Here is a 16997-nt window from a genome sequence, read left to right as displayed (position 1 = left end):
CCCCACCTACCTCCCTCCATCAGCCTTTCTCTGTTTGTTCTCTGTAGTTAAGGGTCTCTTATGGTTTGCTACCCTCTTTCTCTCTCTTTTTTACTACCCTCTTCTCTCTCATATGTTCATCTGTTTGTTTCCTAAATTCCACATTAAGTGAAATATGGTATTTGTCTTTCTCTGACTGACTTATTTTGCTTAGCATATCCACTCTAGCTCCATCCAAATCATTGCAAAAGGCAAGATTTCATTCTTTTTGATGGCTGAGTAATATTCCGTGTGTGTGTGTGTGTGTGTGTGTGTGTGTGTGTGTGTGTACACATACATATATATATACCACAGCTTCTTTATCCATTCAATAGTCGATGGACACTTGGGTTCTTTCCATAGTTTGGCTATTGTTGATAATGCGCTTTAAACATCAGGGTGCATGTACCCCCTTCGAATCTGTATTTTTGTATCCTTTGGGTAAATACCTACTAGTGCAATTTGCTGGATTGTAGGGCAGTTCTACCTTTTTGAGGAACTTCCATTCTGTTTTCCAGAGTGACTGCACCAGTTTGCATTCCCAGCAACAGTGTAAGAGGGTTCCCCTTTCTTTGCATCCTCCCCAACATCTGTTGTTTCCTGTGTTAGTTTTAGCCATTCTGACAGGTGTGGGGGTGGTATCTCAATGTGGTTTGATTTGTATTTTCCTGATGATGAGTGATGTTGAGCATCTTTTCATGTGTCTGTTAGCCATCTGGATGTCTTCTTTGGAAAAATGTCTATTCATGTCTTCTGCCCATTTCTTAACTGGATGAATTATTTGTTTTTTGGGTGTTGAGTTTTATAAGTTCATTGTAGTTTTTAGATACTAACCCTTTATCATATACACCATTTGCAAATATCTTTTCCTATTCTGTAAGCTACCTTTTAGTTTAAGTTTGGGGGGCTCTTTCTGGGCCACTGATTCTCATGGTAGATCATTTTCTTTTTTGGTCATACTTTTCTATTGAGAGCTTCTCTTCATTGAGATTTTTTCTGTATGGATCCCATAGTAATAGCTCCCTGGTAGTGGAAGTGGGTTGACAGAGCAGTTTGCATTTGCTTCTGCCAGGCACTCCAAGGAAATCACTAGCCTGGGATAATTGTCATAATAATTTCTCACCCTGAGGTTCTCTCTTTGCCCTCACAATATAAATTTTGATCACTCAGATGTGTTATAAGTTGGATTTCAGTTTCTCGGGAAATCTGTTCTGATCCCTGCTTCATAATATAATATTGAATAGTACCACAAATGTATATCTTGTTTTATAATTTCAGCATAAATATAAACCATCATTTAGTCATTAGAGAATATTGAATTTAGTCATTAGGGAGAAAATCTTGAGTATTAATTTTAAGAAATGCTACTTTTAAATAAAATCACAAATTCGAACAAATTTCTAAGTAATGCCACTTGAGACACATTGTTGGTAGATGCTTGGAGTTTAGAAATGAAGGGAAGTATATTATTCTTCATCTTCCTTTGCCTTGTCCTTCATTCTTACTGCAGTCCTGCCTCCAGCTTTTCTTCTCTTTGTGTCCCACTCAAAAAATAACAGCCCACATCCTCATCTTCTTTTAGAAGAATGAACAAACCCTAATGTAGAATTCTTATATTTTGGAAATAGAGGGATAAAACTGCAGTTCAGATAAATAAGCCAAATTGATTAAAGCTTGACAAAACAAGCTTGATAGGAAAGTAACAAAGACACAGCGAGTTTTCAACCAGGAACATGTTTATCTCCAAAAACACCTCTCTGCAGTCACATAATATATATTAAAATGGGAGAAAGGTTAATTTATGCCCTAGTATTTATTTTTTCTAATAAATAAGAAAGGAGAATTACAGAGGGAAGCATCTATGGATTATAACAGTGTCAGATTTTGTTGGGAAAAATTATCTACTATTTAAGGTTAGTTTTTAAGTACTTGAGCCTAACAGCCTCTCCCACTCCATACCCTAATTCTGGTTCTAGAATACATTACTAGATTGAATGGCCCAAATATACCTTAATATGCCATAGCCTTTTTCTTATTTTTTAGATTCATCTGACTGTTCAGCATTAACCTAATCTGTTTAATCTACTTGAGTTTTACATTTTAATAACTAGTTTTCATTTTTAAAGGTTGTTAATTGTACTTTTCTAAATCCACCTGTTTTCTCATGGTAAAATCATCCCACGCTGACTTTTTATAGAAGTAGATACAGGTATCCTCACTTCCAGTTCAGTATACTAAAAAAGAGGCCTACATTGTCCAAGGATTAATCACAAGAACATACACTGATTTTTATGGCTTAATAAGGTTTCCTAAGCAGTTTATCATTCATGCTATAAGATTGATTGCATAATTTCTTTCTTTAAAAATCTTAGGAAAATAAGGACACCTGGGTGTCGGTTAAGCATCCAACTCTTGATTTCAGCTCAGATCATGATCCTCAGGGTCGTGAGATCGAGGTCCATGTCATGCTCTGCGCTGAGCATGGAGCCTGCTTAAGATTCTCTCCCTCTCCCTCTGCCCCTCCCTACCCTGTGCTCTCTCTCTCTCTTTCTAAAAAAAAACAAAAACAAATCTTAGGAAAATATTTTCATAAAATATAAGTGATTTCTCTAAGTGGTATCATTTTTACTTTGTGATTTTTCACAATTTGGAGAGCCTGGGTAGCTCAGTTGGGTAAGTGTCCAACTCTTTTTTTTTTTTTTTTTTAAGATTTTATTTATTTATTTGACAGAGAGAGACACAGCGAGAGAGGGAACACAAGCAGGGGGAGTGGGAGAGGGAGAAGCAGGCTTCCGCGGAGCAGAGAGCCCTATGCAGGGCTCGATCCCTGGACCCGGGGATCATGACCCGAGCCGAAGGCAGACGCTTAACGACTGAGCCACCCAGGTGCCCCAAGTGTCCAACTCTTGATTTTGGCTAGGGTCATGATCTTGGGGTCTTGCGATTGAGCCCCACATTGGGCTCTGTACTGAGTGTGGAACCTACTTAATATTCTCTCTCTCCCTCTGCCTCCTCTCCTCCCCCACCCCTGCTCACATGGTTGCATTCTTTCTCTCTTAAAAAAAAATTAACAATTTAATGTTAACATTCATGTGGATTGAAATCAGTCTGTTTTATTTGTTGCATACATCAGAATGGATTTAGCTTAACCCACATTCCCTTGTGAAATGTCTATAAAGTGTCCATATTAGAATACCTTATGCAGAGTCCAAACACGTCAGGCTTCTTATCCTTTCAGAGGGTCAGATGTGAATTAAATAATAGTTAGTAGATTAGTTGACTAGACTACTACCTATTACTTCAGAGAAGTAATAGGCTACTAAAAATACTGTCCTTAGCCATAAAGTGAGTTTATCTGAACACTTTTTAAAAAATATTTTAAACAAGTAGCAACATTTGTCTGCTTGAATAATTAAAATAATTTTCAAGTTAAAAATTTTGAAACTGTAAACATTTATACTCAGAATAGTTTGTTTTAAGGTATCTTGACATGCTCTTGTTTGTAGCAGAAATATTTACTTGTTTTGTTTTACCAAGGCTGCTTAAAGGTTAATTGACTAAAGTGGGTGGGTCCTCATGTTTACTAATATGTGTTGCAGCTCTGTTGGTACACCAGAAGGCCAGAATGGAACGACTTCAAAGAGAACTTGAGATTCAAAAGAAAAAGCTGGATAAACTAAAATCTGAGGTCAATGAAATGGAAAATAATCTCACTAGAAGGCGCCTGAAAAGATCAAATTCCATATCCCAAATACCTTCAGTAAGTCTTTCTATAACTCTTGTGACCTCTGTGCTTGAACATGAGAATAGGCAGTCTGTCATAAGTGTAAAAGGTTGATCTGGTTTTCTAGAAATGCTCTTAATTCACACTTGTTTCTTTGCCCTTACCCTCCCCTGCCAAACTCCACTCTTTCTTAACTAATGACAAGAGAATTCAACGTAGATCCTTCTCACATGGAATTATTTTTCAGCTCGAAGAAATGCAGCAGTTGAGAAGTTGTAATAGACAACTCCAGATTGACATTGACTGCTTAACCAAAGAAATTGATCTTTTTCAAGCCCGAGGTAAAGTTCAGTGCATTTTCAACTGAAATCATTGTATTAATTTATCAACTCTTTTCCTGTGGCTGAAAACAAACTTATCAGTTATAATCTTATTGTCTCAGATTTGACTTTGGAGCCAGAAAGTACTAAAAAACTATTGGGTTTTTCTCCCTGCCCCCTCTTCCAGAAGAAACTATGTATTTGGTTTATGAATAATTTGATAAAATTTGTATTATTCAAACCTGCTTTAGTCTCATGTTAAGGAAAGACAATATGATTAGTATGGCTGTATTGTCAAAAGTATTGCTGTAATATATTAGTAGCATGTATAATATTTAATAAGGTTAAAATATAGGTACTCATGTCTTTTTCCTATTTCCCTTCTTTCCTTTTACCTTTCAAGAATCATGCTTTTAAGATCATAGCTAAAAGACATCCCCACCCTAATGGCACTATCTTAATTGATAAAAGAGAGAAGGGAATAAAAATATGGCTTATACATTTTTTAGAACAATGATAGCTTATTAGGAAGCTTGAGCTATTAGTGATAAGCAGTACTTGGTTATTGTAGCAAAAAATCTTGACAATTTAATTCAGTTCCACAGACAACTAAAAGGAAATTTTATAACTTACACCTAATTCTGAAGTTAGGGAAATAATAGAAATATATGAAATAGAAAAGACAGGATAAGAGAAGGAAGCCAACAAAAAAGAAGTCCTTAATTACTCTTTTAAGTGTGTGCCGAAAGTCCATCAAACTGAAAGATTATAATGTTGTATTTTCTTTTAAAACCTTAATAAATCATGTATCTTGAAACATTCACTGAAGATGCCATAGTTTAAAAGTATTGGTCTAGCAACTACAGTTCTTGAACTTGTTCCTTTTGTCATCTGAACCATTATATTAAATTAGTGCAAGGTTTTTAATACTTATTTGGGGCCAAGGTATTTAGTTGCTTAAGACCATGTTTGATCATTTGAAATTATATTTTAAATTGTTAAATTTTAAGTTATTTTAACTTGTCACATAGAACAGTGGTCTAGTTGTAATTCTGTTACTGTGTTACTAACAGTTTAATTTGACCTCTTCCTCCATTTACCACTTAGACTTCTGTTGTGAGTACTGTATTATACCTACCTCAGCTGTTTTGACATCTTTACATGTAATTTAAGATTAGAGGTGCAAAATAAATAAAAGCATTTCTTCTATTTATACTGTGATCTTTTTTAGAAAGAAAATATTAGCTTTTTAAAAAATAAAATTAAATATTTTTGAGCTATAAACATTGATATATTTACTTTTTATATATTTCAGGACCACATTTTAATCCCAGCGCTATTCATAACTTTTATGACAATATTGGATTTGTAGGTCCTGTGCCACCAAAACCCAAAGGTTAGTGTACTCATTAAGTGTGAAAACCATTACATTTTAAAAAGCAAGATTTTAGAAAATTCTGTTTTTAGCAACCTTCCACTCTAGAAGTGCTTCAAACTTTGGCATTCGTGGATGAATTCATTAGGAAGATAGTTGCTTATTTTCACTTAAATGCTGGGGATGGGGGAGGATGCAAAAGTCTAATGTACTTAGCTCTTTAAAAGTAATATGCATGTCCTTAGGATTCATTATATACTCCTAAAATAGCAAGTCTTAGGAAAAAATAATCAGGTGCAAAAATCTGTACTCTTTAAAATTTAGGTAACTGATGAGAACAATACCTTAGGAAAATTTATTTTTCGTGAGCCTTCTGTTTAATTTATGCATAATTCTGTATAATCACAATACTCTGAATTTCAAACGAATGATTTTTGAAAATTATTACCTACTATCATTTTATATCATTGATAATCAGATTTGTATGCACGTGAAACTAAGGTATGTCAAAATATGTGTGTGGATTTTTTTACTCTAGGAATTAAAATATAGAGAGAAATGAGAACAAGAAAGAATAGGTATGTTACTAACTCTTTGGTTCGTTAAAAGACTTTGCACAGTCTCAGTATCCTTTTCTCCTCACTCCCTCATTTTTGTTTAAATATAAAGTGATTAGGACTAACTGTATCTTCATGGGTTTGTTTGTTTGTTTGTTTGTTTTTTAATTTAAATGTTCCTAAACATAGTTAGCTGGAATGCAGTGAACTATTATTACAGCAGAGCCAAAGTGAGATTAGGGCATTTGTCACAGTAAGCAGTGGTTAAAATACTGGATGCCATTTGGATGTTAATTGAGTAAAGGAATAAAGAAAACAATGGCATAGCCTAGCTCCTTAAAATAAGCGAAGTGGGTATTTCCAGACTCTGAATGAGTTGCTTTAATATAACCTTTTCAGTCTCTCAAAAACTAGAATTTTTCTTATAAAAAGATTCCTGTTTTACTTCAGCATAATCCAGTACTTATGTGTTGAGTGTAGGAAGGAGTATATAGATGGAGGGTAGGTGGAGAATAGATGAAATAAGATTGGTCTTGACAATTTGAAGCAGGATAAGAACATGAGGGTTTATTTTACTATTCTCTCTATATAAATTTGAAATTTTTCATGGAGATAAAAAGTAAGGAAAGGTAGAACAGTAGAACGCACAGATGGAAGCCTTTCCTTAAATTTAGTGTGTCAAGGGAAGGGATCCAAGATGGTGTCATAGGAAGAACCTAAACTCACCTCTTCCCATGGACATACCATATCTACACCTACATATAGAGCAATTCCTCCTGAAGCACTGAGGGCTGATTGAACAGCTTTTGCACAACAAAGGATAGAAGGACCACATAGAGATTGGAAGGAGAGATGGAGACACAGTAACCATGGGACCCCCACCCCCTACACTGTGAACTGCAGAGGGGAGAGAGAGCATTGAGGGACCCATGCACAGATTTGCCCACCCCCCACAAAAAAGCTGTGATTTAAAGGGCAACTAGTGGGGTGCCGGGGTGGCTCAGTCAGTTAAGCGTCTGCCTTCAGTTCGGTCATGGTCCTGGGGTCCTAGGATTAAGCTCCACACTGGGCTCCCTGCTCAGTGAGGAGTCGTCTTCTCCCTCTCCCTCTGCCCCACCCCTACTCTCTCTCTCAAATAAATAAATAAAAATCTTTTTAAAAAATAAAATAAAGGGCAACTAGAATATAAGTGAAGAAAACCCATATACCAACTCTAGGGTATCTACCAAATGGTGGGAAAACTGCTGGAACTCTCTCTGGGGTCAGAAGTGCAAAGCGCTATGTTTACTTTGTCCCACCTCCTTGATAGCATAAATGGGAGCAGAGTCTAGCCACTCTAGCCAGCCTGCCCTCTCAGCAAGAATTGCACCTCTTCCCCTCTGTCAGCTCCAGCCATTCTTCCAAAAGAGCCCCCTGCACCTGTGCCCACCTGAGCTCCGGCCATCCCAGCAAGGTGGCCCACAGTGCAGCGCACACTAGTGCATGCTCAGCCTATACCCACTACAGCTCCAGCCATCCTACCAGGGCATCCCTGCATGGCGTACCCTAGGACTCAGCTCACACTTGTTACAGCTACCACCAGCCAGCCAGAGCTGCCAGGCACATGTAGTCTATACAGGGACATTCCTACACAGAGCCTCTCCTTCATGACTGGGAGAGGTAGCTCTGTTGCCTAATTCATAGAAACAAATACAGAAAGTCAAACAAAATGAGAGAGAGGAATGTGCTCCAAACAAACAAAAAAATTCAGAAAAAGAACTAAATGAAACAGAAATAAACAATCTACTTGATAAAGAATTCAAAGTAATGGTCATAAAGATGCTCATCAAACTTGAGAGACAAGTGGGTGAGTTCAGTGAGAACCTAAGAGATATAAAATATAAAAAGAATCAGAGCTGAAGAATACAATTAGTGAAATGAAAAATACACTAGAGGGAATCAGCAGCAGATTAGAGGATGCAGAAGAACGGATCAACCATCTAGAGCCAGGGTAATGGAAGGCACCCGAGCTGAACAGCAAAAAGAAAAAGGAATATTAAAAAATGAGGATAGGTTAAGGGATCTCTGGGACATTAAGAATAATAACATTCACGTTACAGAGGTCTCAGAAGGAGGAGAGAGAAAGAAAGGGGCAGAAACTTACTTTAAGAGATGATAGTTGAAAACTTTCCTAACCTGGGAAAGGAAACATACATCCAGGTTCAGGAAGCACAGAGAGTCCCAAATAAAATGAGCCCAGATAGGACCACACCAAGATAAAATGTCAAATATTAAAGATAGACAATCTTAAAAAGCAGTAAGAGAACAGGAACTAGTTATATATAAGGAAGAACCCCATGAGACTGTCAGCTGATTTTGGGACAGAAACTGCAGCCAGAAGGGAGTGGCATGATATATTCAAAGTGCGAGAGGAAAAAACCTACAACCAACATACTACTTGGCAAGATTATCATTTAGAATTGGAGAGCTAGAATTTCCCAGACAAACAAAAGTTAGAGTTCATCACCACTAATCCAGCCTCATAAGAAATGTTAAAGGGACAAGAAAAGGCCATAACTAGAAATAAGAAAATAATGAAATGAAAAAATTTCCCAGGTGAGAGCAAACATATGGTGTAAAGATAGTTGATCAGTTGCTTATAAAGCTTAGTATGAAGGGTTAAAAGACAAAAGTAGTAAAATCAGCTATATCTAAAAAAAAAAAAAATTAGTTAAGGGACTCACAAAATAAAAAGACATAAAATATGACATTATACATAAAACATAGAGGAGAAAGTAAAAATGTAGTGCTTTTAGAATGTGTTTTTACTGCAGGGATCATCAACTTCATATGGACTGCTATATACTTAGGGTGTTACATATGAACTTAATGGTAACCACCAACCAAAAACCTATAATAGATACACAAAAAATAAAGAGAAAGGAATCTAAGCATAACATTAAAGAAAGTCATCAGCACAAGAAAGGAACACAGAAGAACTACAGAAACAACCAGAAAACAACAAAATGGCAATAAGTACATACCTATCTACTGATACTTTACTTTAAATGTAAATGGTCTAGGCGCCTGGGTGGCTCAGTCGGTTAAGCGTCTGCCTTCGGCTCAGATATCGGGCTCCCTGCTCAGTGGGGAGTCTGCTTCTCCCTCTCCCTCTCCCTCTGTGTGCTCGCCCTCGCTCACTCTCTCTCAAATAATAAATCTTAAAAAAAAAAAAAAAATTTAAATGTAAATGGTCTGAATCCTCCCGTCAAAAGAGATAGGGTGACTGGATGGTAAAATAGCAAGGCCCATTTATAGGCTCCCTACGAGAGACTCACTTCAGACCTAAAGATACTGACTGAAAAGAAAGGGATGGAAAAAAACATGCAAATAGAAGCAAACAAACTGGGTAGTACTTATATCAGACAAAGTAGACTTTAAAACAAAGACTAACGAGACAAAAAAAGGGCATTATGTAATGATAAAGAGATCAACAAAAGGATATTACAATTGTAAATATTTATGCACCCAACAAAGGAGGACCTAAATATATGAAGCAAATATTAACAGACATAAAGAGAAAAATTGACAGTAATACAATAATAGTAGGGAACTTTAACAGTACACTTATATCAATGGAGAGATCTTCCACACAGAAAAAAAAAGGAAACAGTGGCTTATGAGCAACCCATTAGAATACATGGACTTAACAGATAAATAGAGAACATTTCATCCAAAAACAGCAGAATACATATTGTCAAGTACACATGGGACATTCTCCAGGATAGATCACATGTTAGGCCACAGAACAAGTCTCAATGAACTTAAGAAGACTGAAATCATGTCCAGCATCTTTCCAACCACAATGCTATAAAACTAGAAGTCATTACAAGGGAACAATTGGGAAAACACACAAATATGTGGAGGCTGAACAACATACTAAACAACCCAATGCATCAGTGAAGAAATCACAGAGGAAAAACCTGGAGACAAATGAAAATGGAAGCACAGGTTCAAATTCTTTTGAATGCAGTAAAAGTAGTACTAAGAGGGAAGTTTATGGTGATAGAGGCCTACCTCAAGAAACAAGAAAAATCTCAGATAATCTAACTTTACACCTACAAGAACTAGAAAAAGAACAAATCCCAAAGTTAGTGGAAGAAAGGAAATAATAAAGATCAGAGTAGAAATAAACAAAATAGAGTCTAAGAAAAATAGAAAAGAGCAATGAAACCAAGATCTAGTTCTTTGAAAACATAAGCAAAATTGATAAACCTTTAACCAGACACATCAGGAAAAAAGAGAGGGCTCAAATAAATAAAATCAGAAATGAAAGAGAAGTAACAACCAACACTACAGTGTTACAAAGGATTATGAAAAGTTTTATGCCAGGATTTCAACAACCTAGAAGAAATGGATAAATTCCTAGAAATAAACACTATTCCAGGACTGAATCAGGAAGAAACAGAAAATCTGAACAGACCGATTACTAGTAACAAAATTGAATCCAGAATCAAAAAACTCTTAACAAACCAAAGTCCAGGACCAGATGGCTCCACAGGTGAATTCTGCCAAACATTCAAAGAAGAGTTAGTATCCTTCTCAAACTATTCCAAAAAATAGGAGGAAGGAAAACTTCCAAATTTGTTCTTTAGGGCCAGCATTACCCTGATAAACAAAACCAGACAAAGACACTACAAAAAAAAGAAAATTACAGGCCAGTATCCCAAATGAACATAGATGCAAAAAATCTTCAACAAAATATTAGCAAATGCAATTCAACAATACACTCATTCGCCACAATCAAGTGGGATTTATTCCAGGGATGCAGGGATGGCTTAATATCTACAAATCAATCAGCATGATACACCACATTAACAATGTGATGCAGAAAAAGCATTTGACAAAACTCAACATCTCTTCATGATAAAAACTCAACAAAGTGGGTTTGTAGGGAACATACCTCAACAAAATAAAGGCCATATATGACAGACCGGTAGCTAACATTATAATCATTGGTGAAAAACTGAAAGCTTTTCCTCTAAGATCAGGAGCAAGACAAGGATGCCCACTTTTGCCATTTTTATTCAACATTTATTCAACTGGTAGTTCCTAGCTGCAACAATCAGACAAGAAAAAGGAAAGTACCCAAATTGATAAAGAGTAAAACTGTCACTATTTGCAGATGACATGATACTATATATAGAAAACCCTGAAGACTCCACCAAAAAAACTATTAGAACTAATAAATGAATTCAGTGAAGTTGAATTTTATTATATATACAAAATTAATATGCAGTAGTCTGTTGCATTTCTATACACTAACAACAGTGTAGCAGAAGAGAAATTAAGAGAACAATCCCATTCATAGTTGTATCAAAGAAAACTAAAATACCTGTGAATAAATTTAACCAAGGAGGAAAAATACCTGTACTCTGAAAACTATAAGACATTGATGAAAGAAATTGAAGACAACATAAACAAATGGAAAGATACACCATGCTCATGAATTGCAAGAATTGATACTGTTAAATGTCTGTACTACCAAAGCAATCTACATTGAGATTCAATGTAGTCCCTACCAAAATACCAATGGTATTTTTCACAGAACTAGAATAAGCCTAAAATTTGCATGGAACCCAAAAGACCCCAAACAGCCAAAGCAACCTTGAGAAAGGACAAAGCTGGAAGTATCACAATCCCAGATTTCAAGATATGGTACTGGCACAAAAATAGACACATAGACCAATGAAACAGAATAGAGTGCCCATCAATTAATTTAAAACAAAGGCAAGAATATACAATGGAGAAAAAAAAAAGTCTCTTCAATAAATTGAGAATATTAGACTGCTACAGGCAAAAGAATGAAACTGGACCATTTATATCATACACAAAAATAAGCTCAAAATGGATTAAAGACCTATATGTAAGACCTGAAACCATAAAACTCTTAAAACACAGGCAGTCATCTCTTGGACATTGGCCTTAGGGACATTTTTCTAGATATGTCTCCTCAGGCAAGGAAAACAAAAGCAATTATCAAACTAAAAAGCTTTTGCACAGCAAGGAAATCATCAACAAAACAAACAGGCAACTACTGAATGGGAGAAGATAATTCACAAACGATATATCTGATAAGAGATTAATATTTTAAATATATAAAGAACTCATACAACTCAACACCAAAAAAAACCCCAAATAATCCAATTTTTAAATGGGCAGAGGACCTGAATAGACATTTTTCCAGCGAAGACATGCAGATGGCAACATGAAAAGATGCTCAGTATCACTCATCATGAGGGAAATGTCAATCTCAAAACTACAATGAGATATCACCTCACACCAGTCAGAGTGGCTAGTATCAAAAAGACAAAAATTTTAAACTTAATTAAAAAAAGACAAGGAATAACAAGTATTGATGAGGATATGGAGAAAAAGGGAATCCTTGTGTACTGTTTGTGGGAATTTAAATTTGTGTAGCTGCTATGGAAAACAGTATGGAAGTTCCTCAAAAATTAGAAATCCCACACAGTCCAGTAATTCCACTGCTGGGTATTTACCCAAAGAAAATGAAAACACTAGCTTGAAAAGATACATGCATGCCTGTGTTTATTGCAGCATTATTTACAATAACCAAAACACGGAAGCAACCTAAGTGTCCATTGATAAATGAATGAATAAAGAAGATGTGGGGTGTGTGCGCACGCAATGGAATATTATTCGGCCATAATGAAGAATGAAATCTTGCCATTCTTAACAGCATGGATGAACCTAGACAGTATTATGCTAAGTGAAATAAGAGAGATAATATACCATATGATTTCACTTACATGTGGAATCCAAAAAACACAAACACAACAAAACAGATGGAAACTAATAAACGCAGAGAACAAACTAATGGTAACTGGGGTAGGAAGAGATGAGCAAAATAGGTGAAGGGGAGTAAGCAGTACAGACTTCCAGTTATAAAATAGGTAATTCACAGGGATGAAAGGTACAGCATAGGGCATATAGTCAATATTATAATAACTCTGTACGGTGACATAGTAACTACATCGTGGTGAGCATTGTATAATGTATAAAATTGTTGAATCACTCTGCAGTACACCTGAAACTAATATAACATTGTATGTCAACTATACTACAATTTAAAAAGTTTATAATATGTCAAATATGAAATATGGCAATTATTACCCAAAAAAAGGGAAAAAAGAAAAAATCTATTAAAAGTTTTCTCACAAAAGATAGAAGCTTTTGTGTGCTTCTATCTATTTATGCTATTTTGGAGAAATAGAGAATCAAACATTTTTGCCTTCAGCTAAAATAGAGAATTATTAGTTTCATTTATAGAGATTTATTTAGTTAGAAAAAATTTTGCACTTCTGCTTTACACTGCAGTGTTTTGTTTTGTTTTGTTTTTAACAGCTAAAATTAGTGTGGAAATCACAAGCCATCCTTTGCAGTCTAACTTCCTCTTTAAATTCTGGTTTCCAAATACTTCTAATAAAAAGATTTGTAAGTTTAAGTACCAAATGCAATTGTGCAGATATAAGAAAACCATTGGAGATTTTTCATTTAAAAAAAAAAAATGTAGGTCCCCTGTTGATTACCTTAGATACTACTTAAATAACGAAGAAGGTGCTAGTATTTAATAATAGATTAAAGTGTTAATACAAATAGTCCACTTTCCTAAAAACGTTTGTAGTTAAAAAGGATAGACAAAGTTTTTTAAATGTGTCAGGTGGGAATGTTTTCTAACACCTAAGTGAGACCAAAATTCTATTAAGTAGGGTGGATCCCCAGATTAAAACAATCATTCGATAAAATGTTTCCCAGGTATGAAGTGTAAAATCATTTTCTATGGTAAAAAGTCAAAATTTTAACTTTTTTTTTTTTTTAAAGATTTTGTTTATTTGACAGAGAGACACAGCGAGAGAGGGAACACAAGCAGGGGGAGTGGGAGAGGGAGAAGCAGGCTTCCCGCCGAGCAGGGTGCCTGATGCAGGGCTCGATCCCAGGATGCTGGGACCACGACCCGAGCCGAAGGCAGATGCTTAACGACTGAGCCACCCAGGCGCCCCTTTAAGTATTTATTTTAATGTGGTTTAAGAAATATTACCTAGTATTGTCAGATCCTCAATTTTTCAAATATTTTAACTTACATAAGCCTTAGATATTTTTAAATTACTCAATATAAAGAAAATTTATTACTCAATTATATTACCCAATTAAAGAAAGTATTTGTTCTATAAATAGCATTCTCAAGTTGCTCTTGAATGTGGCAAAAAGTGTCATGATGCCTAAAAATTATGACCAATGCCTAAAGTTGATAGTTTTGCAATAAAGTGTTCCTTAAGACTAATCAGTAAATAAGATGGGGCGCCTGGGTGGCTCAGATGGTTAAGCGTCTGCCTTCGGCTCAGGTCATGATCCCAGGATCCTGGGATCGAGTCCCACATCAGGCTTCCTGCTAGGCGGGGAGCCTGCTTCTCCCTCTGCCTCTGCCTCTCTCTCTCTCTCTCTCTCTCTGACTCTCATGAATAAGTAAATAAAATATTTAAAAAAAAAAAAAAGACTAATCAGTAAATAAGATGCTGCTAAAGGGGGGCAGGACCGACTGGGTGGCTCTGTCGGTTAAGCGTCTGCCTTCGGTTCAGGTCGTTGATCTCCGGGTCCTGGGATCAGGTCCTGGGATCGAGCACCAAGAGCCCCAAGTTGGGCTTCCTGCTCAACGGGGAGTCTCCTTCTCTGTCTCCCACCCCCCCAGTTGTGTGCACATGCACACGTGCTCTTTCTCTCAAATAAAATCTTTAAAATATATATTTTAAAAAATAAAGAGGGCAGAATACCAAACATCACTTAATTATTTTAGATTTGTTATAAAAGCTTGATTTCCTCTATTTTGCCTACTAGATACAGTAAGTTTATCTTTTAAATTATCAGAAAAGATACCATTTAGTTACCAACTCAGTAGAGTAGGTGGAATTTGCAAATTAGTATACAGTGTTTTAACATAGTTTGAATCTTTATATTGTAAACCTTGACAAGAGAGCTCCAACAATGCATGCTCCTTTTACTTTAAGCCTCCCCAAACTAATTTGTAGGAATATTATCCTAAATTTCTAATGGGATCCCCCCTCAAAAAAAAGTAGTTTCATAAATGTAATTTCATCTTAGACACAGCCTTGAAGGAATGTAATTATTCCTTATATTTAACATACATTAATCCTTTCAAACACTCTAGAACATTGGCCTCTTAAGGCTGCAGTGGCTTCACTTTATAGGAGAGTTCAGACCTGAACGGTATGTGGGTTTATCTAAGATCACAGAACAGAGAAGTCATGAGTGAGCAGCAGAGCCAGCTCCGGAACTCCATTCTCGCAGCCCTCAATCTAGTGTTCTTTCTAAGTGTTCTGTAATAAATATGGTTTTAAAATAAACTGAGAAATAAAGAGTGGTAGAATCTTTACACTGATTTGCTTCTCCAAATCTATTGTTGATATATAGTTAAGGTTTTTAGAAATTAGCTCATCTTTCTGTTTTTATTTGTGGTGTTCACGGCTTACATTTTTAGCAAACAGGGAACATTTGACAAAAATGTCCATTCCTGGTAGAAAACAGAAATATAAGTACTTCTTCAGTGGGGAACGCAAATCTAACTTTAATGAGACACAGGCTCACTGTCAGTATGGTGGTAGGACACCTTTTCACAGTCCTGCAATGACATTACGGGAATCTTTGCTGTTGGGTCCCCTATGAATTGATTTCCCTTTTCTCCGGTTCTCAACTGGAGAAAATGACGCTCTCCTCCCCCTAAAGGAGACAGTGAGGTGATGCCATCGTGTCCGTGTTGGTGTTCCCCAGCAGAGAAGCACCGGCTTGCTGGAGGTGGGGGACCCGAGCGCACGTGTCATTTGGTTAACAGGCTGCTCCGTGCTGTGCAGTCCAGATGGTGCTTCACATTGCCAGTCATTTATGACTTTGCCATTTTTTTTTGCTTCTAAGACAATTCATTTGCTTCCTTACAGATCAAAGGTCTACCGTCAAAACACCAAAGACTCAAGACACAGAAGATGATGAGGGGGCTCAGTGGAATTGTACCGCCTGTACTTTTTTGAACCATCCAGCCTTAATCCGCTGTGAACAGTGTGAGATGCCAAGGCATTTCTGAGCCAAAAGGCCCTGTAGCTCTAAAACCACATTGGAAGTTCAAGAAACGAGTCTGTCATCAGGGGAAAAGTTTCACTGCTACATAGGATTTTGTCAAATTGAAGGTGTGACGAGATGGTGTTGTGCTAATGTTAAATGTCAGCCCACAGAGCTAGTGATACCTCAGTCTAATGTCATGGGCAGTTGAAATTCATCACATGAAAGGGGATCTGCTGAGAGAGCCGGTTGCCTGCTGCCTAAGCACGTACAGTGTTACCAGTAGCCCATTGTGGATAACTCTCAATATACTAATGCCTAGGTGTGCCCAGGACCTTTTCCCCCTCATGTCACTACTGAATTTTGACAGGAGGAAGGAATAGAACGATGGCTTTTTTTTTTAAAGCTTTCGGTGAAACACTACAAACATGAAGAAAAGGAACAAGATGTAACTATTTAAAAACTGTTTGCTGCCGCACGGTGCCAATGAGTAGGGGAAGAACTTCATGAATCTGTGGTACTCGTGGCCTCGTCTTTGTCTTCCCTGAAACGTCTCCACTCTGTGAAGCCAGCATCTGGGGTCTAAAGATGAAAAGGAAAGCAGCATGCGTTGTCTGTACAAACGTGCAGTGAGATATCCCAAAGCTTTTCCTACTGTACAGATCTCTCGAGTCTGCTTTCAGTGATTTCTTTATTATTTTCTTATATTTCTATATGTATAGTGTAATAGTCTTTTGTTAACTAATTTTCTTTTCTCCTTTTAGTGATTAAGCACGATCATGTCCCTTTTTAAGCCTTACCTGAGAGAAGCAATGCCTTAAAATAAAAAAGCATTAATGCAATGAAACTATGCACAAAATAACTTTCCTCTACTTACT

At 36.5% G+C, this 16997-nt stretch overlaps 1 protein-coding gene across 3 annotated transcripts in view; it reads left to right on the top strand.

Annotated features, from left to right (window-relative positions):
* TAB2 (TGF-beta activated kinase 1 (MAP3K7) binding protein 2) overlaps nucleotides 1-16533 on the top strand; it is a 65683-nt gene extending 49150 nt beyond the window's left edge. For all 3 annotated transcript variants that reach the window (XM_044917439.1, XM_021693390.1, XM_021693392.1), the window contains exons 4-7: nucleotides 3618-3778; nucleotides 3990-4083; nucleotides 5378-5458; nucleotides 16002-16533. In XM_044917439.1, coding sequence (XP_044773374.1) covers nucleotides 3618-3778; nucleotides 3990-4083; nucleotides 5378-5458; nucleotides 16002-16144 — 479 coding nt within the window. In that variant the 3' untranslated portion in view covers nucleotides 16145-16533. The remainder of the gene's footprint in view (nucleotides 1-3617; nucleotides 3779-3989; nucleotides 4084-5377; nucleotides 5459-16001) is intronic.
* The last annotated feature ends 464 nt before the right edge of the window (nucleotides 16534-16997 follow it).

This window comes from Neomonachus schauinslandi, chromosome 8, assembly GCF_002201575.2.
Source record: "Neomonachus schauinslandi chromosome 8, ASM220157v2, whole genome shotgun sequence".
NCBI lineage: Eukaryota > Metazoa > Chordata > Mammalia > Carnivora > Phocidae > Neomonachus > Neomonachus schauinslandi.
This window is presented reverse-complemented; position numbering and strand designations above follow the sequence as displayed.